This window comes from Hippocampus guttulatus, chromosome 3 (assembly GCF_054856545.1).
Source record: "Hippocampus guttulatus isolate MCC_2025c chromosome 3, RoL_Hgut_1.0, whole genome shotgun sequence".
In the NCBI taxonomy this organism is placed as follows: Eukaryota; Metazoa; Chordata; class Actinopteri; order Syngnathiformes; family Syngnathidae; genus Hippocampus; species Hippocampus guttulatus.
In genome coordinates, this window is record NC_141263.1 from 28,333,112 (window position 1) to 28,358,885 (window position 25,774).

The following is a 25,774-nucleotide window of genomic DNA, read 5'->3' on the forward strand; positions in this document are numbered from 1 at the left end:
TAAAAACGCCTTACTATTAATGGTCGTTTTTTTCGGCTAACAATGCCTTACTATACATCACTGGTGTTTCACATGGTGGGCCTAACAATGCCTTACTATACATCACTCATTTCACATGGTGGGCCACATACGGCCTCGGTCGATGTCAAGTGGGCCGGACCATTAAAATGATACCATACTTTGCTATAAACAACCAAAACAATGTCTTTCCTTTGTTTTGGTATAAAGAAGCACAAGAACGTTTGGAAAATGTTGATATTTAATGAACGTATCTTTTACAAAACATTTCATGAAGCACCTTACATTTCCTTCAACAAATGTGCAATTTACTTTTATCATTCACATATATGCATTGCAACTCATCCCATTGATTGTACAAACTTTGACAAGTAATTGGTATTGAAAAATATAATAATGCACTTTATGATTAAACAAGATTTATAAAGAAAGGAAGTTTTAAACCATTTACACGTGCATATAAAATCTAAATGTAATCCCTGCCTACACCTTACAAACTAAGGAGAATGCTATTAAATGTGTAAATGTGAGAGTGCTATTGATAGCGTCTGCTGACATGGGTCTGTCTCAATGACGGACTGAGGCTGCTGTTGTCGTCTTCTCTGGTCAAAGCAGTGTCCCCTAGCGCATACTCAATGAATTGCACCTTATTAAAAATATTAATTCTGTGTCTTTTATGTATTTTTTTCATTTTTAAATTATCCTGCGGGCCTGATTGAACCTCGCGCGCACGCGCGTGTGTGTGTGTGAGATGAATGGAATTCCGCATCGGTGTGCAATTGTAAAACAAGTCTGTGTGTTGAAAAAAAAAATCTGAAACTACATTTAAGGGTGGCTCAATACTGGCTGGCCATGTACGGGCCGGAGTTGTAAATTGATTTCTGGCCCAAATACTTCACTCCACAACTGGCCCTCATCTGGTTTGCCAGAGTCAAGCCAGTGCCTCCTTTGCCACTCCTGGGCCGTGTTCGGCCCACATGCTTTATGCCGGTGCCGACTCAAGGCCAGCTGTGACAGCTTCATGCCGAATCCGGGCCAGATGCCTCTGCTGACTGGGGAGCGGTTTGCCGGCATAATCTATTCCTTTCAAAAGAAACGTCACCATCGCTCACGAGCAACAACTTCAGGAGCCGCGATCAGCATTTTGTTCTTCTGAAAAAGTCACATTAGCTGGATTTTCTTGTGCTTTGACAAAAAGTGCCACTCACCAAATTGATGTGCTTTTTATTCCACGCATAGCTGAACAAATTACACAACCTTTTTTTTTTTTTTTTTTTTGAAAGGACAACAAAACCCAGCAAAGAACGTTGTTCAGGCATCCTGCAAATGTGCGTCAGCTGCCGTCATCTTACGTGTTCTTCTTGGCCTTCTTCCTGACTCGGTACACGTGGAAGGTTTTGTTCTGGAAGGTTCTTTTGAACAAGGCGGCGTATTCCGGCGAGTCCGTCTTGACGGCATCGCAAAATCGCGGGTGGGCGGCGGCCACCAGGTCAGCATCGTTGTCGCCTTCGCCGTCCATGATCTGATTGGCCAGAAAGAGAACATGGCTCATTTGATTCGGTCTTGATGTGAACCCGATGGAAAAACGAAATTCAAACTTTTCTCCAGCTTTCAGTCGTCTTTTTACACATTTGTATTCATTCTTAAAGACTTTTTTTTTATTGTTCACAATATATTATTGTCACTTGATTTTTATGCATTTTCTTTTTTTTCCATTTTCACAAGCAAGTTCAAATTCCAGACCTACATCTCACTTTGACCCGTATTCATTTTCTTGTCCATTTTCACTCATTACAGTTTCGTGACCACTTTTTGGGATATATTAAATTTTATCTTTGGAACATTTATGGACTTTAGACTTTTATGTTTTTTTTTTTCATTTAATTAAAAAATAATAATTCTCTCTATTTTCCACTGAAATTATTTCTGGATCAATTTTTAATACCTTTCGTCCTTATCCATTCATTCATTCTAAATGTTGGCTCATTCGCAATCATCTTTTGTTACCCCCTTTGTTTTCCTCCCCTTCTGCCCCCCCCCCCCCCGAGCGTCAACTGGAAGGGACGACCCCCGATGGACCTTTGCGGAGGAGGAAGGCGAAAGAAAGAGAACCCACATGTCCGTTGGCCAAGTCCAGCAGGTCTCTCAGGCGACATCCTCGCCGGTGGCGGCGCTCGTAGCAGATGGAGTTCTCCAACACCACGTAGTCGGCGCCCAACTCTTGCAGGATGGCGTGGACGGCCCGCGGCGAGCGGCGGGCGTACACCTGGTACACCTCCAACATCAAACGCAAACAACGACAAGACTCAGCCTGCCGTTTGCATTACGGGGGAGAGCCTCGCCGTGATGGAAAAATCAAACCGTCACGCCGAGTGTGATTGATACCGAAATCACGACGAATTAAAAACGATTCTTCTCAGATTTCAAAACGGTGTGGATTCACCTGCTTCGATGGTGCCGCGCAAAACGCCCATCGTCATGCTCATTCGCATGTCGGACACGTTCTTCTCGAGCGCTCTCTTCTTTGTCAAGTACGAAGTCACCTGCTACGCGTCACGTGACTTTCACAACGTCGGGAACCTTTGCCATCGGTTTTCTTGGGGGACTGCCGGAAGCCGACTTCAAAATCCCGATGCAATTTCGGCCCGGCTCTTATCCTGCGTGCACGTGAGCGGACACGCAGAGGTTTGCACAAAGCGCATGCGAACGGCTCGACGGGAGTTTGAATCGTACGAGGACGCGAACGGACAGGCCGCGTCGCCGTTTGCCCAGATTTTCAAGCGGGTGGCAGCGTTTTGTGATTTGTTTGTTCTTGTCATTGCGGCCCGCCGCCGTGAGGTGTCTTCCATCATTTGGGACACTCGGGGCCCATTAGCAAAGCGGTGCTCATGTTGCTTCTGGGCACGCAGGAGAGAGAGAGAGAGAGAGAGAGAGAAGGCCTCCCGTTTGTCCCATTAGCGCACCGCTTGCGTCTGTGGCGCAGCTCGCTGGAGAAACGCCACTCGGCGGACGACGTGCCCCTCCGGCAAGGCGGCAAACGACAACACGCCGGATGATCCAATTTGCTGGCTAAACCAATGCTCTTTAATGAGCCGCACACAATTAGCCAAACACTAAAAAGGACAATTTGGGGACTGCCTTTTTTTTTTTGCAGATGTTCCTGACGGAGAACTAACAACAACAACAAAACCTAAAACTAAAACAAAACATTTTTGGAGCAAAAAAAAAAAAAAAAAAAAATCTAAGGAACTTGCTCGAACTAACTGAATTTTAAAAACAAAAGTCAACAAAAATCAAAGTAACAATTCTAACCCTGGAATGGACAAACATGTACGCGCAACTGGACAGAGTGACGTTGAGATCATGTTGGGGGTTAAGACAAGAAAACCGTTGATCATCCCACAGGGGGAACATTCGCAATTGCAAACATTTTGAAGCGTGCTGCCGTGGGTTTTTTTGTTTGTTTGGGGGGGGGGGGGGGGGCTTCCATCATTGAAGACACGACGGGCACATGAACAGCCGGTCAGTGCGTCAACGAACGTGCTCACTCATGTGGAAAAATGTTCAATTTCCTCTGATGGGCCAATTAAATAAAATGACAAATGCACTGAAAAGCTTTGTTTTCTTTTTTTTTTCTTTCTTCCAGATGTTGATTAAGGACAAACCTCAGTCGAGGTTTTCTGCAGTGACAGACAGAAAGTCTTGGCCGCATGCCAGCTCCCGCACCTCGCCATTTTGTGACCTCGCCCACGGGCGACCATTTTGTAGCTTTTTTTTTTTTTCAAGTGCAGCGTGTTTACGAGGAAAGCGACAAAGGAATGCAGTGGCATCGCGCGTGCTGTGACAACCTGTTTGGTCCTGTCTCTCAGTTCCTCGTCTTCGTAGTGCGGGTGGTTGGTGATGACTCTCCCGGTGCACAGTTTGACGCCGGCCAGCAGCTGCATGCTCCCCGCCAAGACGGCGCTCTCGGGCGTCTTTGCGCTGCCAACAAAACGAGCGCGCCGGCAGATGAAAGAGATGACAAGGCGGCCATTGTGACACGGGATGCGGCGGTCATGAGAGAAAAGCGAAAGAGAAGGAAAGAAAAATCCGCAAGGGGAAGCGTGCGTCTGCCGCATTCGGTCTTTTGTCCGGCTATGGTGCGGAGGCCACGGGAGCTTGAAGTCGGCACTAGCCGCTGTTGTTTAAAAAGGGCGACGTCGGGGGCAAACGCGCCAGATGAAAAAGCTGCAACAGACGCTGCCAAACAAAAAAAGTGCAGTGACGCCAAAAGACAAATGTTGACTGGATGTGAATGAAAAGGCATGATGACGCGCAAAACCAAAATTCTTTGCGTGACTTATTTTCGGGAAATGAGGCGCCGTTCACTCAAAATGACGTCGTGTAACGGCGATGATGGAAGAAAAATAAAGTCAGGCTCCAAAAGTGGGCAGGACAATCTGTGTCAAAAGTCAGCACAAAAAGCCCTTGAATTTTAGCGCTGAGGTCATATTGTCGTAAAACGCCCAGCCCGTCCGAGCATCCCCTTCAAAACAGCCGGGAAAGATCCCGGCTCACGCGCGACCGCTGCCGACTGCGGATGCGACCCCCGTATGGATTTCCGGGTGTCGCGTTTTGAACGCCCCCGCCACCGCCAAATAATGACTTCCATCCAATGCACATTTTCCCAAATTCCAAAAACATCCACAGGAAGGCATGCATCTTTCATTGCGCGGCTTGTTAGGCGCCGCAGCTTGAAGCCGGCGTGATTTGCTCACGCGGAAGCTAATAACCCTGCTCGGCTTAGACGCGGCGGCCGTAATACAATCCTCCTTTGCCACCGTAACGCTTTCATCCGGAATGTAATTAGCGCCGAGGCCAGGCTCAGCTTTGCCCCCCCCCCCCCCCCCGAGTCATCCCGCACAGCCCATATCATCCCGACAGTCTAATGGGATTAGCTCCTGAGGCAAGGGAACCCGTGGCAACCGCGCACGCTCTCACACTCACAAATACACACACACACACACACACAAAGCATCATAGCGTGAAGGAGCTGCAGTAATCATGACAATCAGTGTGATGACAGTGTTCGAGCATTATAATAACAATGTAATAACTCAGATACCCAAATGGATCAAAAGCAAACATGAAATATAAAAATAGCTGGGACTATTTGAGATCTGTTGATAAACAAAACAGCAGTACCGACAAGGGAGGCCAGAAACACACCTCGGAAATGTCATGATTGGGTTTAGGGACCAACAGGTGGCACTGTAGGGCTCCCCCGGCAGCTGCACACCTGTTGGTCATAACTAATTAGGGCTTTAAAAGGACTCCCAGCCCGAACACTCAGGGTCGGGTCATTGTTGCTTTTTGCTACTGTCATGTGTGTTGCTGTTTGCGCTTAGTTTCTGTCATGTTTAGTTCATTGTTATGTTTTAGTTTTAATCATGGTTTTTGTTTGATACTTTGGACTTTGTTTGTTTTGGATGTAGTTTTCTTTGTTTTGAATACAATTCTTCAAATACACTCTGCTCCTGCCTGCTTTTTGGGGTCCACCACCACCTTGCTACGTGACAGGAAACCCCTGCTGTGAAAGCCTAACTCGCTCTTGACACCCTAATTTGAAATCTTGACGTTGTCTTCAAACCTTGATAACCTGACATGCACCCCTCCCTACCTTAAAACCCACACTCGATCCTGACAAAGTAGGAATCCCTATCTTGAAGTCTTACTTACAAACACCAATTCTGTCTTTACAACCTTTATTTGAAGGATTTATTCCATCTTCAAACCCTAATATTATACAAGCCAAATCATGCCTTGCAAACCATCGTTTGAAACCCTAATTCTAGTTTGAACCCCTACTTCAAAGCCCTAACCCTAATTTGAAACCCGAAATGGAAACTCAAACCCTTCTTTGAAACCCTACTTTGTAACCCTTGACCTGGTTTGAAACCCTAGCCCTAATTCGACACCCTGATTAGAAACCCAAACCCAAGTGAGAAAAGCCTAAACCTTAGTTTAAAACCCTACTTTGAAACTCCCAACCAAGGTCGAAACCTAATTCGGTGAAACTCTAAACCTACTTTGTAAACCACAAAGTGGTTTGAAACCCGAACCATACTGAGGAATACATGAATACATGACCGCTTCTGAGCTTCTAAGTCCAACCCACACATTACGCACAGACTGAAGCGTAAAGATTGCGTGAGCAGCGATCCAACGCTGTTGCTAACCAAAACAGCAGTGCGTCAACAGTGCCTCAGACCAATTAAGTGTCACGTCTGCACTTGAAGAACAGGACGACCGCTGGAAATGAAGTCAAGCGCACAGCAGCCACAGCCAGAATTCCAAGGCCCAGATCCCAGCGGGCCGACGCTCTTGATCAGCAACCCGGCCACGGAGGCCCTCGTGGGGGACGGGGGAGGGCGGAGGGGGTGCCTGTCACCGCCGTCCGCCCGAGCTGTGCCAAAAGATGGGCCACTTCCAACAACTCCCCATTTCTTATTCATCAAGACCCTTGGGCTCTCATCAGTCAGGGGCCACTCTCACCCACGCCACCCCCCAACACACACACACACACATACTGACGCACAATGCACACACACGTCCTAATCAAAGACATCAAACAAAGTGTGGAAACTAATAAGATTTGCCTTTGATGTAGAAGATGATGATCCGTGTGTGTGTGTGTGTGTGTGTGTGTGTGTACCTAATCCAGGTCATGAGCTCCACAGTGTCTGGATCATAGAACTCCCTCAAGTCAGACAGCTCCTCCACCATCTTGGGCCAGAACTGCAGGCAATGATGAAAAGTGTGTCATCATGCCAAATGAGTCATTGCAGCTAAGTGGCACCGAAACTACAAGTAACTGCGTGGAGGGAGAAAAAAAAATTGGAAAACGCATAAGGTGGAAAAAAAAAAAACAAAAAAAAAATCAAAAACAAAAACTGCAATGCTGAATACAATTGCAAGTTAAGTATAAATCGAGAATGTGAATTTGAAAATGAATGTCAAACAAATTCAGTGGAGAATAATGAACACATTCTTTTTCTTCAACTTTCATTCATTCATCTTCCGAACCGTTTTATCCTCAGTAGGGTCGCGGGGGGGGGGAGGTGCTGGAGCCCATCCCAGCTGTCTTCGGGCAATAGGCAGGGGGACACCCTCAACCGGTTGCCAGCCAATCGCAGTTTCTTAAACATGTTCAGACTTTTTTCATTAGCATTGTATACAAAAATAATATATTTCTTAAATGGAAATCGAGGTGCATAGTTGCAACACCTTTTTGGAAAATAAACTGCAGAGTCACGGGTTCCGCAGAAAAAAGACCGACTACTGATACAGTACCAGCGAATGGCTTTGGGTTAAAGGCAAAGGCCACAAACCTTTCGGGACATCCTGCGCGGTTCCAAAACCAAACAATCCAATAAATCAACACACCGTGCTGAAAGCACCCCGTGGGATCGCTAGTGTTGGTGTAGCGGGCGCCGGAAGGTCCTACCTTGTAATAGAGGAAGGCAACGACAGCGACGGGCGCAGCGTATCGGACCAACTTGAGCTGGCGGGCGAGGAGAGACAGCAAAGAGGAGCGATTCAGTTCAATGAAGGAACCGTCGGAGCCACGCTGACCCCTGGTGGCCACCCTTGGGAAGCCACACGCCACTTGCCACGTGGACTGATGGGAGTCCCACCCCGTGCCCTCACTGAGTCCATTCAAAATAGATTCACGGCCACCGCCCCAAAATTGTCTGGAAAAAGTTGCATTCCAGGACTGAGCGTCTGTCTTGAAACCCGAATTGGAAATCCTAACTTTGTTTTGAAGACCGTACTCCAGGGTTGAAACTCAAATCAATTTTTTTTTATTTCTGGAGCACTTGAAAACAAACAGCGCTGTGTCCAAAGTGCTGTACAGGGAGCAAAAAAAAAAAAAAAAAAGAGTTTCAAATCATACAACAAACAAGAAAATCAATGACTAACAGAGACAGGAGAAAGCACAAACACAAACCAAAAATCACGTCTCATGCCGAGTCAAAGGCCAAAGAATAAAAATGACTTTGAAAGATGGGCAGCGAGGGGGCTCGCCCAACGTTGGTTCCAAAGAGAGGGAGCGCGGACGGAAGAAGGACTCTAATAGTGTCCGGTCCGCAGACCTGAGGCACCGGGCAGAGAGGTAAGGTGGGGCGAGGCCATTTCAAGATTTGAAAACATATTCGAGGATCTTCAAAAGAACTCGAAAATACGAGTAGCAGTCAAGAGGCGAGCAGCAGCATTCTGGACCAACTGGAGACACTTCGTGGAGGATTGGCTGACTCCAAAGTCAAGCGCATGACACTGACTCACGCGTGTAGCCCAACTTTGAAAAGCGAACTGTTTTAAAACCCTCATTTGAAACTCAAACTCTGCCCGGAAACTCGAATGACCCAAGTATTTTTAAACAGCAATATGGACTCAGTCTTACTTCGGTGTTGTCCATTTTGTCCAGAGGTTGTAACAAGTCTACTTAGCCGTGTTCAGATGCAAAACAAATGAGAGAAATGGTTTCCAAACTTCTTTCCACCATTCGTTGAATTTTGAAAATGTTTTCGAGGGGTTACATAAAAGGTTGCAGAAGTGCGCACGCCCTCAAAAGGACGTGGCTGCGTTCAGAGCGGAGGGGTCGCATTTAAGTTCCCGTGAGTGGGAGCGCCTCGGCTTCACCTCCACTCAAAGTTCAGCTCTTCCAGTGTGCATTTGAGGCTTGTGGCGAACTCACCAAGACTTTGGCGTTGCATCGGAGCGCGTGAAGGAGCATCGCCCACACGTCGCCGCCGCACACGCCGTACGCCGCCACGGCACACATATGTCCCGTCCAGATGTACTTCATCCTGCTCAGCGGAAATGAGAAACGAGGAGGAGGCGCACAAAGTAAGTGAAAGCTTGTGGAAAAAGAAACGTTTCCAACACACAGAGGTGAAAGGAAGCAAAAAAAAAAAAAAAAAAAAAAGAAGCAAAGAAGAAATGACGTCTGCCTGCACTTTTGGCCTCCTGTTCTTCATCAGCACTTTGGAGCAAGCCAAAGGAATCCAATTTGTGGGCTCGCGTGCAGCCTGACGCGCGCGCGCGTGACTTTGTGCCGCCTCCTCTTTTACGTCCGGTCCAAGACTGTTTAGTGTGAGCTAAACTTCCCCATGAAAAATCTTTTCTATTCAATTCAAATCCTGACTTTCTAATCCTAATCCCTCATTTTGAAAGGCTAAATTGAAATTGTGAACGCTTGCTGTAAAACGCTTCGCCCCGCAAGCCTGCCTTGAAAGCGTCTCATGAAACCCAAAGGCAACTCCGATCGCTCATTTGCAACCCCAACCCGGATTGGAAAGTCTCCAAGCCCTCGTTTAAAATCCTAAAGCGCTCAGGTATCAAACTCGAGTGTGAGATGCTCCTTTTTTGAAAGCACAACCCTTTGATGAGACCCGAGTTGGAAAAACTAACCATGGCTTCTTTAAAACCCGAACCCTGATGAGAAGGCCTAATCTGAAACCTCCAGCCTGGCTTGAACCCCACTTCTTTGTCTCAGAGCCTAACCCTGGTTTGAAACCCGTACGCTGGCTTCAACACCCAAGGCCAACACGAAACCTTAACCCAAGACTGAAACCGGAATGTGAAAGCCCAAGGCGCTTGAAGCCCTCATTGGAAACTCCCGACCGAGATTGTCTTGAACCGGCTGAAACCCCGATGGGAATCATTTGAGCCGCCCAGCGCAGAACGCGCTTCGTCTTTCTACGACGACCGACACTGCGGCAAAAGTTTCGCCTTGGAAATAACCGCAGGGTTCTGGAAATGAATTCCCCCACAAAGCGAAAGCCAAAAAGTCACGACTCCAATTATACACTTCTCCCGTCTTCTTCTAGTCGCTCTTCACAAAGCGCGGCGGCAAAGTTCGCCGCGATCACCACATGGCAGAGGAGCGCCGACGTACACGCGTTTCCATCCTTTCATTGAGAGACGCCATCTGCGTCGTGAAATGACAATGCTTTCTTGTCAGAGAGGCGACGGCGCCGCTGTTGCCATGACGATGACCAGGCGGCGTATTTCAAAGGAAGAAAAAGAGGCCGAGCCCCGAATCCGAGACACTGGAAGCAACTGGATGTTTTTTTTTATCTGAGCAACTGAACATTTGGATGTGTCAAAGCGATTTGGCAGCGCAGTTTGCGCCTCATCATAGCACGCCCAATGGCAAAAATGAGAATCGAGTGCCGATACGTTTTTTTTTTTTGTTTTGTTTTTTTAAACATGTAAGGAGGGGCGTGGTCACCTCATGGTGCTGAAGGCCAGCAGGCCGTAGAAGAGCGTGTGCAGCAGGTTGTAGGCCACGTCCGGACGGAAGGACGCCATCGCCGGACCCTCCGCGCCGCCACCTTTCGTTCTGCGGGGGGGGGGGGGGGCAAGCGGGGACACGACAGGCAAGAAAAAGACAGAAAGTCACCGCGCGGCAATATTCCAAGCGTACCGCTGCAGGCAGAATGGAAGGTGGCTGCAATTGATACGATTCCGATGGGATGATTGACTTCTCATTGGCTGTGACACACCGAGCATCTTAAATGGGCGCAGCGGGAAGTGACGTCATCGCGTCAGATGAATGCCGAGGTGACTCTTTGTGTCTTTGTCCGCGCGCGGGCGGCAAAGCGTCTGGATTCCTTCCGGAATGGCCGAGCGCCCCTTTTGTTCCGGCGGGTTGGCATTCGCGCGGCGAGCCCTCATGCTAATCAGAGCGCTTCGATGGAAGATGCGGAAATTCAAAATGGGGCTTTTTGGAGCATGGAGCCCAAACGTCACGAAACTCTTTAACTCTCCTTGCAGGCAGGAGGGCCTCTCGAAGAATGCTGTTTATCGGTAACCATATTAATATAGGAGTGACTCTTGATGTTAAATTTGTGCATGCGAGAGTGTCAAAAGAGTTGTCATCATCAGTCACTAAAGTGGATGGTTCTGCAAAATGGCATCAGTCACTAAAGTGGACGGTGTCAAATGTGTGCATCAGTCACCACAGATGAGAGTGTCAAAGTTGTTCGTCAGTCACTACAGAGGACGGCGATTCGCAGTTGTGCATCACTGAAGTGGAAGGTGTCCATTTTTGGCATCATTGACTACAGGAGAGGGAGTTGAAGTTGGGCATCAGTCACTACAGTGGACAGCTATTTATCACTGTCCAGCGGTCAATACACGCGACAACCATTGAAAAGCCGCGATTGAGTTTTTGCGTCAACGTTCCCCATCCGTCACCGCGACGGACAGGCGGCGTATTCAAGGTTCTTGCATCGGTCAATTCACACAGTCAGCAGACGGCAATGCAAAGTTGAACATCAGTCACTCAAGCTCGGGCCATATGCAGGGGCTCCGGTCCAGTTCCTTGGGGTACACCCACCTGAGGTTGCGCAGAGCAGCCAGCGCCAAGGCGCCGCCCATCAGCGTGAGCGTGAGGGCGTAGGGGCCCAGCACAAGGGTGGCGGACAGACGCTCCAGAGTGTCCAGTGGCAACGCACCGAAGGCTTCCTCGCACAGATACAGGTTGGCGTCAAAGTCCCTGGAGGAGGACAAGCGGCAGTCAACGGCACGTTCGTGAGCCGCCTAACTCAACAAGAGCGTCTTTCTCATCCAACGGACTCGAAACAACTGGACACTGGAGATCCCACTCACTGCAGCAAGTGTATGTTTGGGATACTTTTTAGCATTTGTATGTTGGGACTGGAAATGACGTCAACAATGGGATGTTCACTGCGAAGGGGGGTGGGGCTTTTGGGACCACAACGAAAGTGGGAACTTCCTTTTGAGTTTTTTTGGTTTGGATTTTTCCCACGTCGGGCACCATTTTCACTTGTCCGTTGACAAAATGTCATTTGCACTCATTTTGGCCATTTTCAGTCATTTTTGACGAAGAATACGTTTGACATATCGCAATGACGCCAACCACAATTTCCTCGGGCCGCAATTAACGACGAATTGCATCATCGTTGAATCTGCCGATTAGTTTGCCAAGTACTCGATGCAAAAAAAAAATAATGTGTATCAGGTTTTATCCTTTCATTAAAAAACAACACATTCCAAATGGACAATGCAATTATTCACTTCTTGGGTTGTCTGACATGTTACCGTGTCAGACAATTGGCAACAATGTGATGGTGGTTTTCCAAGTTGAAAGCAAATGTTGTATTTTGATTCAAGGCTTCAATAATCAATCCGCTTTTATGGAAGACTGCAGAAATCAAGATTTAGACCATTTTAAATCGAAACAAGCTCTCTCAACATATTCATTGATTCTCCAAAATAAATAGCGATTAAGCTGATAACCAATGTGTGAAATCTGTTTCACTTTGCCACTCTTTTTCTGGAACATTTTTGACACAGTAAATTCTACAAAGTCAAATCGTGTCATTTCCCGATAATTGAACTTTTTTTCTTGAAATGTGTGTTGGGTGCTTTTCACACACGTTCGGACCAATTTGCATTATTTATTTATTTTATTTTTTTTATCATTCTCACGCATGAATTTTTCCTGGCCTAGTCTTTTTTTTTTTTTTCCGCATCGCTCAGAGTGAAAACCAGAGCCAGCAAGAAGCGGCAAAGAAATCCTCGGCGAGTGTGAGTCACACAACAAACGCCGCATTGCGCGCCGGCTGCTGAATAATTGAAGGCCCGCTCGCGTGTGGCAAGCTGGCGTTATCTTGCCGGAGACGCGGCGCCGAGCGGCGTCTAATCGATGGTGTCAACCGTCATCTATTATTCACGTGCGCAGGTGCCGCAGCGTCGGAGGAATAAAAACGCAGGCCGGCGCGCGAGACGAAACGGGCGCCGAGACACGAGCGCGACCGGCGTTCGCCGTTCCTACCTCGTCGGCCCCCAGGCAAACTTTGACTTGATGAATTTAAAGATGTGCTCGTCCGATCGCAGCCGCAGCGCCTTCTGCAAACACACGCCGAGATAAGGTCAGGAAGGACAAATGACAAGAACACGCCGGCATCCAAAGCACATGCGTCACGTGAATCGTGGCCTCCGCCGCGTGTCTCCGGTCCATTGAAAAGAGGATCGGACGTGAGAGAGGAGATCCAAAATATCGAAAAGCCACAGCAAAACACACAAAAAATAAACTAAACGACATTAAACAAACAGCACAACTTAAGAAAACAAACAACTCAACACAACAGCAAATACAACAACACAAAACAAACCACGAACCAAAACAAGAAAAAAAAAATCCAACGACAAGAGCAAATCAAAACACAAATGTAAGAAACTAAATTCAAAAGCACAAAAACAAGTCACTAACCACAACGGCAAATCAAAAAACAACCCCAAAAAAAAATAACTGTGCCCCAAAAAACTGCAAAAACACGACACTAAACTACCGGAGGTCGATATGTGACGCGATGCAAAATCGCAGTCATTTCAGACTATTTTCAATTGTTTGTTTGTTTGAATCCCTAATTTTTATAAAATATTGACACATTTTTTTACTCATGCGTAACAATGTTTTGCTCGACAATTTCCAATTTGACAAGAAGAAATATTCCCTCTTTTTGTTTTGCCATCTTTCACCAACCTTTACAACTTTTCTTTGCTTTCCAATCATTTTTGTACTCCTTCCCCTTTTTGACCATTTGCAAACATTTTTGAAGAAGCGTACCCTGTTTTTTTCAATGTTTGGGCAACTTAAACAAGTGTAAAAAAACATTCATCCTAACAATGACTGCGAGGAGCGAAAAAGATGAAATCGAAAGGAAATGAAAGAAGTGAGGAAGGACAACCTTGGCAAGGAAATTGATGGCGAAGGTGAGCAGGAGGACGGCAGTGCTGTGGATAATCAGCCGGGACACCCGCACCACAAAACTTCCCGTCTTCAAAGAATGCTGAAGGAGCAAAAAAAAGAAAAAAAAAATTGAATTTTCACTCGTTTAGAGAAAGAACTGTAGAGACAAAATGTGCAAATAATACGCCTTCCAAAAAGTAATTTCATCATTTGGGCAACAGAGTTTATGCAAATGAGCAAAATGCACCTCATCTCGATTGTGATTGTTATTTTTCTTCACAATTGGGCATTGTGGCATTTTAAAACCTCCGAACGGGGGACTTAAGTATTTGCTGTCATTTTGTCTTAGTAGACGTAAGGCTTTCATGTGGGAGAATCTAATTGAACAGCATCTGGTAACCAAAGGAATGACTCATACTGCTTTATGCCCCCCCCCCCCCACATCCCCCCGATGCGACGTACATATTAAAAGCAGCCTATTTTCAACCAGTAACTTAGCAGACATACATAAATGATTTAGAGTCTTGCTGTCACGCCAAATATCTTTGTAATTGTCGCCGTGATAAGATCAGATTGGAAAAAAATGACATAAAGACTTGACAGGGAAATATGTCTCAGCTCACAAAGTGGAATTATCAGCGGCTTAAACGCGCGCCCGCCTCGTTGTGTGCGTTTTTTGCGCGGGCGTACGCACGTGGAAGTGACGCACGAGGAGGGCCGCCACGATGAAGCTGAGCACCAAGGAGCCCAGGATCATGGCGTTGAAGAACTGCAGCAGCCACACGCTGAGCAGAGCGCTCATTTGGACCAAGTACAACGTGTTCACCTGCCGGGGACGGAGACAAGAAAAACAAGAAAAAAAAACAAACACTCATACAGAGCGGAACTTCGCAAAGGCCTGGGAAAACGGCACCTTGCAGTCACAAGACGGCAGCTAACAGCCATGTCGTCATGAGAGTGTTGCTACGGTGCAGGGTTTCAAGATTTTCTTGACCATGGCCGTAGATTTTTTTTAAAAATGATTTTGACTACATTTTTGATGATTTTAAAGAATTTTTTTTAACCCAATATATTTATTTAAGACCATTTCTATTGTAATGTTATTCTTTTTTTTTTGTAAATTTTTTTAAACTCGATTTTTACTCGTAAAACTTTGACTCGTGCTTTGTATTTTCATGTTCGGATTTCTTGTCAATTTGCACTTAATTTTTTTTTTCTTGACCTAATTTACTGCCATTTGTCTTACTTCTCCTCACTTTCACTGACTTTACATTTCGGACCATTTTTACTGTACTCATTCTTTGTAGACCGGTTTCCCAGATTTCTTGTCAATTTGCACTATTTGGGGAGAGAAGGGGGGGGGGGCGAAGACAATTTCCAACATTTTGTCATTATTTACCCATTGTTTTTATTCTTTTTATACCGTTGTGAGATTTTATTGACCATTTGCTTGAATTCAGGGAGTAACATATTGGTTCATTTCAAACTGTTTACTTTGGAGTGGAAATAGAAGTGCGAAAGAGAACAAACAAAAAATTTAAAAAACCACTTATGAAACCACATTTTTGGTTCTTAGCTGGTGTAGTCTACTTTCCGATGAAGAGAAGGGAAAAATGAGCGGCGTCTACCATTGCATTCTGCGGCTCTATGGTGGGGCTTAAAATAAAATAAAAAATTGCTGTTGAGTCCTGTTGTTCCAACCTGTACGGCGGTGAGCACGTCCGCACAGTCCAGCGTGTAGACGACAAAGGCTTGAACCAGAAAGATGAACTGGTTGAACTGCCACGTCACGCAGAAGCACAAGCTGCACACGTACATCAACCACACCATCACCTTCTGCCGAGTAGAAGAAAAACACACAACGAAAGGCTGGATGCTTCGGCAGATATCAGCTCAGTGGCCTTTGCGCGCACGCACCTGCTGCGAGGCGCCCAGCTGAGGCCTCAGGTAGCATGTGATGGCGGCAACCTGCAGCGCCAAGAAGGGCAAAGACCAGTTCTCCCTCAGCGAGATGGTGAACTCCACACGAGTTGTGTCCACCCTGCAAACGGATTCAGAATTCATCATCGTTATTGCTCGCATCTCGACGTGATCGCGCACTCAAAAATAAGAAATAAAAAGGATTGCACTTCCATTAACCTTCAAACAATAATATGCCGTTGTTAGCTCAAACGTGGGCTACTTATCGTGGCGCTAGCAAATTGGCTTAACTACCGTGGCTAAGAGGCTGACATTTGCATTGCAATGATTGCAACTGACAGCAGGCTTCGAGACATCTGGAATTTTTGCTCTGAGGTTGGTACGCTACGCTAGCTTAGCGGGACATGTTGTCTCCGCCCACCTGTTCAGGATGTACCAGATGGCGGCCAAGACGCCCGCCATCCACGAGCCGCCCAGGAGCCACGCCGTCAGGTACAGCGCCATCACGTACACCGCCTGCAGCGAGAACACGCTGTAGATGTAGAAGTACATGGGCTCCAGGTAGGACTGCAACACACGCACCAAAATGGTCAGCCTGATCGGCGCTATTGGTGATGGTGATGAAAATTGCCATGAATACCACGAACAGAACTGTCAAAATCACCATGATTGAAATGATCACAATTCAATGAACAAAATGTCACCATTATCATGGCCAAAGTGATCACAAAAAACATTATCACGAGTGATATTAGCGGAGTTATCATGAGCCAAAATAGCACACATATCAAGTGTCATGATTTGACCAAAGTTCTCAATTATCATCAGATGTCAAAGGTTCACTTTGGAAAGAAAAAAATTGAAATCGGAAATTCTAGGTACTTTTTGACATCTACAACTGGAACCCCACCAAATGTACTTAAAATGATCACGCAGTCACTGCCAACACATGTTCACTCTTTTTTTGGGGGGGCGGGGGGGGGGGGGGGTTTCACCATTTTTACTCAATTTTTGACCACTGTTTTGTTTTTTTCCTTGATCTCAAAAATGTGCACGAGTCTGTTACCTGTATGGGCAGCAGCCTATAGAGAATACTGAGAAGGACCTCCTGGTAAATGTTCATCCTTTGCAGGAGGTTGATGGTCCTCTTGGACTCCGTCAAGTTGTCGTGGATCAACTCTGACAATCCTAAGCACCCCGCCAAAACACACAAAAAAAACAGATCGATGGAATTCAAAACAGAATCTTTGGTGGTCCGTTTAGTACCAAAATTGGAACCATGTATGCCCATACTCCAAGTTTACATATAGCGGGGACCACAGGAAGTAGGGTTTTAAACATTCAATACCTGTGGCCAGTTTCACTGAGCAAAATGAAAATTGATAGGCGTGTCTGTCATGAAAAAGTCTCAAGAAGCAATGCCTGAAAAGACACAGTCAGACTGCCATTTTGGTTCAAAGTGGCCATTCTGGAATAAATGACGGCCTACCCTTACCAACGTGAAATTTGGTGGACATAGGCTACCTATCATAAAGAGACCTACAAAAAAATCTTCAGAAACACTGCTCGAAAAGACACACACAGTTGACCTTTTTTTGTTTACTGGTCATTTTAGGATCTATTTTTGAGAATCCATAGATCTTTTAGTTTTTTTTATTATTATTATTTTTTAATCCAGACCCAAAAGACAGTTTCACTTAGCAACACGAAGGTTGCTCGGCAAGTCGTTCATGTGTAGACAGACCGATTAAAAAAATAGAAAAAGGAAAAAAAAACATGCTCGAAAAGACTGTCTGCCATGTCGCTTTAAAAAGGCCATTTGTGGTTCAATTCCGCCATTTGCTTCAGATCTCTGTAGACGGTACTTGCAACAAGAGAGTGCCACAGTAGTTCCAGTAATCTTGCGCCCCAAACAACTCCGGCCCAATGACCCGTAATGATTCTTCCAAACAGGCCTGGAGGCCTGGAAATGATTACAACATGTTTGCTGAGATTCGGAGAGTCTGCTGCCAAACGTGCGACATTCCTCCGACTTTGGGCCGCAGACGTCATCCCGATGTCGACGACTGCCTGATCCACCGCGGCAACCGACCTTACTTTCCATAAACGGCGTCCGCATTTCCACCCACACACTTCATTTTATCGCTCCTTCGTTCTCAAAATATTCCTTCATTAGCCGAACACGCCCTCCCTTCTTCCAGTGACTTAATTCTTCTCTGCGCTTCGAGTCGGTCGATTAGACCGTGTAGCGGAAAATTGTGGCAAACAAGGAATTTTGATGACGATGATGAGGAGTCGTTTTACCCACGTGCATCATTAGCAATAAACTTCACTTTGGGTCGGAAAATGGAGAGCGCGGCGGAGCCAAGCTAACGCTAACATGTCCCGCGAACAAGCTAAAAATGTAAGAACAACAATAAGTCAACTTGCTTTTCAGTTGACTTTTTCAGGATTTTCGCTTACTTAAGGCCGTAAACATTTGCTCGTGTCAGGTAAATGAAGATGTAATGTGATGATGCAATTTCTGTATATTTACTAACAACAATTATTCAGTCATAAATCAAGGTTGAAACAAACGGTGTTCAGTTCGCATCGTCACAGGAAATCATCGGTCACACAGTAACCTCGCTACTGCTAATTCATCGAATTCTCACCTATTTTGTTTGTGATGCGTTTGTTTTTACTGTAAAAGAAGGAAAATCAGACCCTCGATCATAAATTGAGGCCAAAAACTTTCAGACTGGTTGCCAATATGAGCATTCGAGCACAGATTTCTTATTTTAGCCGTACCTTCCTTTATGGACGGAGCATTCAACATTTGCTTGTAGTATGAGTAGTAAAGCCCACATTCCGTCCGGAAGGAGATCTCACGCTCCACCTCCTGCAACAAAAATGTTTGTTTGAAATGCCCGGGGATTTATCACAGGTCTTCAGTTGGTTGAGCATTTATGAGTTACTTTAAGATATCCAGCATCAACATACTGTACTTATCGTAGCTTACGTCAGCTGTGCATTATGTCTTTAAAACCCTGGAGAAGCCACGGGGTCAAATTTGGCCCCTATAAATTCTGCTACTCAAATATTACCCTTAGACTTGCTTATCCACCTTAAATCTTTCTTTCTTCGTTTATTATTTTATCTGTGGTTTTATTATTGCTCTTGGTTGTAAAGTGTCCTTGAGTGTTGTGAAAGGCGCTTGCAAATGTAATGCATTATTATTACTATTATAAATGCCAAAGGATCAGATTTGGCCCTAATCCTAAATTAGGATTAAAGCATTGAATATTTGAAAAAGAAAACATATATTTTGGTGTTCAGTGAACATATAGCAGTCATTTAATGTATAATTCATCATTTTCCAAAGAAGAAAAAAAGTTCTTGGGTTCTCCAGGGTTAAGATAAAGCTGTTTTTACATTCTGTACTTTTGACAAAAAAAAAAGGCATACAATTTTAAACACTTCTTTTTATACTCAAAAGAAAAAGAAATTCACATTTTTTGATTCTTTTGTATTTTTGAGCAAAGTCATACATCCTAGAAAGTCTAACATTTCCTTATTTTTAATGTTCGTACATTTTCCATATTCAAAAAAATAATTTGAGCAAAGTTATACATTACAGATATTTAGAAAAAAAGAAAAGTTATACATTATCCAGATTTTTAAAAATATTTATAGTGAAGGATTAAAGCTTTAAAAGAAAATTAGTACTCATTCATAGTCCTGAAAAAAAGGTGACACGAAAAACAATCGATTTTACATTAAAAAGACAGTCTCACACACAGCTTGACGGTGTTCTATTTGTGGTTGTTGCAGGTTATTTGAAGGATTGTGAGGCGCTACCGTGAGCTGCTGGAACCACAGCAAGTTCTCATGCAAGGTGTTGACACAGCAGGCCTGTGTCAAAGCCAGCAGGCCGGCCGTCGCCAGCCCTGTCACCGTGGCAACAGTCCACTGCCAACTCCACCACGGGGCTTGCGAGCCAGATCCAGAGCCGCCCTCCTCCTCCTCCTCCTCCTCTTCTTCATCCCGGGCGGACCTGGTCATACCTCGTCGCCGTTTGCGGATCTCCATCACCAGGGGGAAATGATCAACAGAAGAAACCCAAAAACATCTGGCCAGGAGCAAAGAGTAGCAGCCGCGGCGTCGTCAAAGTGGAATCAAATCATTTAGCTTTCTTGGCAGCGAAAACGTACCAAGGCCTTCTCCAAGGAAATGAGCAGCTCCTTTACAATCCCACAGTTCTTCTTCCTCATGTTCAAAAAAAAAAAAAAAAAAAAGGCGGCAGAAGGGCTTAGATCTCAACCAGCCCGGTTGGCCCTGAACTTGAACGTCCTCCAGCTTCCTCGTCGAAAGGCAGGATGAGGATGGAAAAGTGGGAAGCTAGTGGACTGTGGCTGACCTTTTATAAGAATAGGACGAGACATAGGAGGGAGGAGGGAGTAGTGGGGGATGGGGGGGGGAGGGTGTTTGGGAATGTCAGCCTACTCCAGCTGTGTCTGAAATTAACTCCCAGGTTGCGACCACGTGGAGATGACTTCACACCTGACCAATGCAAGCCCGGCGCCGTACACATGACTCACCCCGGCGCACAGTGGAAGCCGGCCTGAATTACCTGCAGTGCTAATTGGGTGACTGCTATGTTTTTCTGCAGATTTGTGATTATTCTCATCAAACCGTTCCAACATTGTCACCAACATTTATACTTTGATACTGTACCAAAAATCATACCAATAGCTAGCAGACCTTTGTTCAATGAAATGATGTCGTTTAGTTTGACCATTTTGGTAAGCGATAGGCAGGTACCGATATCGAGCGTCGGTATCAAGGTTATCGGGTCCTCGTAGAAGCTGTCGATGTCAGCCACCGATATTAAATAGCAAAAAAAATCAAATAAATAAAATTGCACATTAACCGAGTCCTCTTAGGTAGTCGTCATCGCGATCACTGCAACAGTTTGAAATCGATGCAAATCGTCACCTGTGTCAAAAAGAAACATCTTTGTTCCCAATTTTGTACCATTGTGTTAAATGGCGTGTGATATAGCAAATGTACTTGGTATTGGTGAGTGATCAAAAAGTGAATACATTTAAAAAAAAAAAAAAGTAAATACATTTTTAAAAAGTGAAAAAAAAAAAAAAGTGCCATCGGTCATCCCTGGTGTCGGCGTTTAAATATATGGTACAATGTTCATTTGTCTTTGTTTTAATCAGAATCAGCATCATCTTTATTGGCCAAGTATGTGGAACACAAGGAATTTGTCGTGTGTTTTCGTAATTATTGATATTGATACAAGCGAGTCGAAATTCTTTCAAGACAAAAAAGGGGGAGCTCAAATCTTGACCACATGTCGGCACTTTGGTCACGGAAACTGGCTGCAAGTGAATCTCACGTAGCGCGCTATACATATACAATTGATCGCAGAAGAAACCCGAAGACCCGAGGGAAACCCACGCAACCGCAACATTGGGGTAACAAGCAGAGTTGGGTTTTTGCTTGGTCACGTTCAGATCTTGTGAAGTTGACTTTGTAACTTGACTGAAAATTTTAACCCTAACTTTTATCCCAGCCTAACCTTACTCCTCAACGCTCAACATGACCTTGACTGCGAGCCCAACTTTCTACTCGCCTTACCCTAAACGTAGCCCCAATAATGAACCTGGATTAAAACTGAACCTGAATAACTTTCAATCCGAACATTCATTCAAAAGTTTGTTTTGATTGCCTAACCGAGCTCTAGTCGAACACTCTTCGATCACAAATGAAAACTAGAACGAGAATTCCAACTCAACATTTAGAAAAAGTTTGTGACGCAATGCAGTGTTGGATGGTAGCAAACCATCAGGTAAGGTCATCACTTTGAATTTATCCTTCCCGGAGGACGTTTAAAACTTCGCGTCGTACACTTTGTACCACGAAGGTGGAAATGAGTCACGAAAAAATATTTCTCTCTAAAATTAAGATTAACGGATTGATTTTCCAGCCTGTGTTATCCCGCTTAGAAACTTTGTGTCCCATGATGAGGGTGAGAGTCGAAATGTCAAAAACATGTGGAGATTTTTTTTTAAGATTGAAAACTTACAGAAGATTTACTGGACACGTTTACGCGCAATGTTTTAAAGGATTTTTGGGTTTTTTTTTTAGGTTTAAAACTAAGAGAAGATTTACTGCACAGGTTGACACGCAATGTTTTAAAGGATATGACACTGTGGTGGAACTTGTCCACTTGGGTCTGTGCTGAAAGGAGGAACACGGTGGCGGTCCGGAGTGTGTGCGTATGCAGAACAGTACAGTGCGCACTGCCAATGGTGATGTCATTCCCAAACACCAAGTGTCCACTCTGTTGCCATGGCAACATGTCAGCACCATAACAACAAACTGAAGGCTTTGTTGCAATGCTCGGGCTTTTTTTTCGGGGGGTGGGGGGATTGATTTGTTCACTCTGTCGTGATCTCAGGGAAGGTACAGAACACATGAACACACGTCTGACAGATTGTCTGAAAAATCAACCCACAGCAGTTGTGTCCATTAGTTGGAGCACCAAAGCAAAGATGGCCAAGATCCGACTGGATAACTGTCAGCTGTAGCCATAAGCTTTGCTGCGAAAGGCATGCAATAGCAGTGATTTGAAATGCTGATCGTGAGTTGGAGTGAACTCATGAAGTAAAAATAAAATAATTCCATGGCGCTCTCAGTCAGTATGTGTCACATGAGTTATGGGATGGCTCCTCTTGTCAATTACTAATTACTAACCACTGGGCCACCAGGCCGCGCCCCTTATCATCTCCAGAAATTAGCAATATGACTGCAGCTTACTGAGGATCTTCTCCATGTACTAGATTCACATTTGTCTGTATCACACGATACCCCAAGGCGCACCCACCAGACGGAGCGGCACGATTTCTATCGAAGTGACGTGTGACAAAAATTTTTTGAATTCATCACATTCCAGTCAATTGTCATTCATGCATGTTTTCATTAAGCGCACTAGTGCGGAGTGCTATTTTACTTGTTAAGAAAAACACAAAGCTAATTTTTGGGTCTTTTAACAGGAGGCTGGAACCGATTCACAGCATTTCATTGGCGAGACATGATTCGAGTCCATCCGCGCAACAATGATAATGATGCAGTAACTTGTATAGAATGGATGCTATCGTTCGTAACCAGCACCGTACACGACAGAACAAGCGGAAAAAGTTGCTGCTAGGTCACCTTGATGTTGGAGAACCACAGGTCGTTCTCGTGCAGCGTGGCCATGTACATGCAGCACAGCAGGCCCAGGCCCACCGACACCGACCAGCCCACCGACGTCCACACGATGGACCCCCACGACCAATCACCTGTGCTTGCGCATACATGCATGAGCAACATTAGGAGGAAGCCTCAAGAGACGGCACCAACAGATTACTCTCATGTTAAGAATAAAATCATTCACTCTGATCCTTTAAATGTATTATTCAGCATTCATTTGATTATAATTAAGCAATTAGTTCATAAAATCTGTATATTATGAGTAATATTACTGTTAAAATATTAGAAAAATAATTCAACATTTAGAAACTAATTAAATGACAGAGTAGCAGAAAAAAAAATTACATGTCATGTTTGTCTGTTTCAATATTCTTACGACTAAATCTACAATCAATAAAATGACTATTTCATAAAATGAATGAAAAATGTTCATTGTTCCGTAGCTGCAAAATATACGATGGTTTAATTATATACATAAAAATGATCAATGATTCAATTAATGAATGAAAAAAATAAGTGAACTGCAGATGTAAAATTCAACTGAACATAAATTGGTTCATGTTACTATTTTGTTTCACATACAATAACAATATAGATCAACCAATTAATATAATAAATGAAAACATCTTAAATATGCTTTATCAATAAATTATTGTACTAAACATTTGACAAAAAATAAATTAACCCAACATTTAATAAATATTTGAAATGTACTGTATAGATAAATTGTTTAATCTCCATTTTTAATTGCATCTGCAAATTGACTAATTTTAGGAGAGGAAAAACAGCTAAACTGTTGTGACAAATACAGTATTACATACGTTTTAATAATATGCATGGGCCAGGTTTAAAAAATGGCTTTTTGTGATTTAACAGGAATGTTTGTGACTACATGGACCCGATACTCACCCTGCAGGAGGTCGTCATGGTGATGATGCAGGGAGCAACAGTTGGCCTGCAGGCGCTGAGGAGTCAGAGGGACTCCAGCAGTGCTCTGGGGGGGGCACTTGCCCCGGTTGCCCTTCCTCTGGCGCAGGGCTGCCATGATGCGCCCCTGCGTGGCCAACCCAAATCAACACACACACACACACACACACACACACACACACACACACACACACACACACACACACACAACGACGCCATCTTGTGTTTGTTTTGCAATCGGCTTTTGATCGATGGGATGATGGTTTGTTTGATATGATTGGGGGGGGGGGCGACTGTTGACGAGATCAAGTCAACATTAAAATACATTTTATCCACAAGACTTGCCTAAACTCTCATATGTGGTTTATACTACATAAAGCGACGCTGTTGTTATTTTTGCGAGCATTGTTGCACTGCAAAAGCAAACACAGACGTACCGAGAAAACCAAGCGTACGCGTCCCAAGCACCACCGGAAGACCGTCCACTTCGGCGACTCTCGTCTCCTTTCTGCCCGGCGTGGTTAGCTCCACGGCTCCATCATTCCCCTCTCATCTGCTTTAAGAAACACGCATTCGTTGCTTTTGCAGGCTTTTCGCCTCCCGGGGTTCGATTGAGTATCCACGCCGGAACTTGGCAGGCCTTCCCTTCAAAATAAAAAAAAACAGTTTTCCTAACATGTAAATACATCCGCATCTTGACATCACGACGACGACTTCTACCTGCAACAGTGTAAAACTTACCATACTGTCATAAGTAGTGCGTACATGCGTTTTTCAACGACTTTTTACATGCGAGTGTTTGTTATTTTGTTGTCCACCATTGTCACGGTTGTATCCGGTGCACGGTCTGGTGACGGGAATTCCGGCTCCTTTTAGAGAGCCGGCTCTTTTGGCTCGGCTCCCTAAAAAGAGCCGGCTCTTTCGGCTCCCAAATGGCTCCTCAGTTTTTTTGTTGCTTAAATTAATTTACTACCAAAAATAACGTAATATTATGCGTAAAATGAATTACTAATGCAAAAACTAGACAGTATATCAAATATTTATTATTTATATGGCTTTATGTATGTTCTTCTGAACATACTCAACATGGAGTACAACATGGAGTGCTACAAAAATAAAAACAAAGTACAAAGACCCATATCAAAACAAGGTCAACAAAAAGTTCCAATCTCTGAATGTGTATATTTATAAGCTTTTAACTATTTACAGTAAAACAACATAAGTAAGCTTTGAATACCACACAACAAATTATAAGTTAAAATTTGTAAAACAAAAAGAAGAAAGCAGCACCCAGGTAAAAGTTTTAACTTGTCTTTCGCGAAGATTGGCATGAAGAAAAACCAAGTGCCTCAGCTTTGAGGGGTTGATCCTGTTTCTCCTCTCTGTTAATATTTGCCCTGTTTTGGAGAAGATTCTCTCAGATGTTGCGACAACACACAGCCAACACAAAATGGCTGAAAATCACTTGCAATCATTTTACCCAGTTCCTTGTCAATTGTGTTCTGTTTTGCTGGTTTATAGCTTTTTGCATAAAGTGGCTCATAGAGCTCTGGGTTGTACATCTAGGCAGTTGTGACATTGCAGCAGCAGCAACAGTTGCAGACACACTAGCACCTTCATTAATAGCTGGTTCCCTTGCTTGTCTTTTCTCTTCAAATTGTACTGATGGGTGGACTTTTCTGATGTGCCTGTGCAGGTTATTTGTGGAGCCTGATCGATGGGATATTTTAACCTTGCACAGTCTACACGCTGCCTTTGAACTATCAATTAAATTGAAATGAGTCCAAATTTCACTGCGTTTCCTATCCATTTTCTCACCTTTCCGCTTTCCACCGTGTTGTTTTTTTCGCTAACTAACTCTCTCGTCTCCTCGTTTGTCTTGTTTGCGTGCTGCTC

General features: G+C 44.6%; 1 protein-coding gene across 2 annotated transcripts; it reads right to left on the bottom strand.

Moving 5' to 3' along the window:
- Positions 1 to 241: 241 nt before the first annotated feature.
- On the bottom strand, positions 242 to 25,737 carry dpy19l3 (dpy-19 like C-mannosyltransferase 3). 2 transcript variants are annotated; one of them, XM_086107955.1, is made up of 20 exons: positions 25,697 to 25,737; positions 24,316 to 24,523; positions 23,861 to 24,005; positions 22,913 to 23,040; positions 18,494 to 18,584; positions 16,770 to 16,891; positions 16,125 to 16,270; positions 15,701 to 15,824; positions 15,485 to 15,619; positions 14,478 to 14,609; positions 13,782 to 13,883; positions 12,866 to 12,939; positions 11,405 to 11,563; positions 10,295 to 10,405; positions 8,756 to 8,867; positions 7,505 to 7,561; positions 6,713 to 6,795; positions 3,867 to 3,999; positions 2,135 to 2,293; positions 242 to 1,540 (listed from the first exon to the last, which is right to left on the bottom strand). In XM_086107955.1, exons 3-20 carry the CDS (start codon positions 23,994 to 23,996, stop codon positions 1,367 to 1,369), a joined length of 2,178 nt encoding a protein of 725 aa, XP_085964081.1. In that variant the 5' UTR covers positions 23,997 to 24,005; positions 24,316 to 24,523; positions 25,697 to 25,737; the 3' UTR covers positions 242 to 1,366. The 2 variants fall into 2 exon arrangements, with proteins under 2 accessions (XP_085964081.1, XP_085964082.1); XM_086107956.1 differs by lacking the exons at positions 23,861 to 24,005; positions 24,316 to 24,523; positions 25,697 to 25,737 and adding exons at positions 19,544 to 19,814; positions 19,897 to 20,102 and having other exon boundaries at positions 22,913 to 23,041.
- Positions 25,738 to 25,774: the final 37 nt, after the last annotated feature.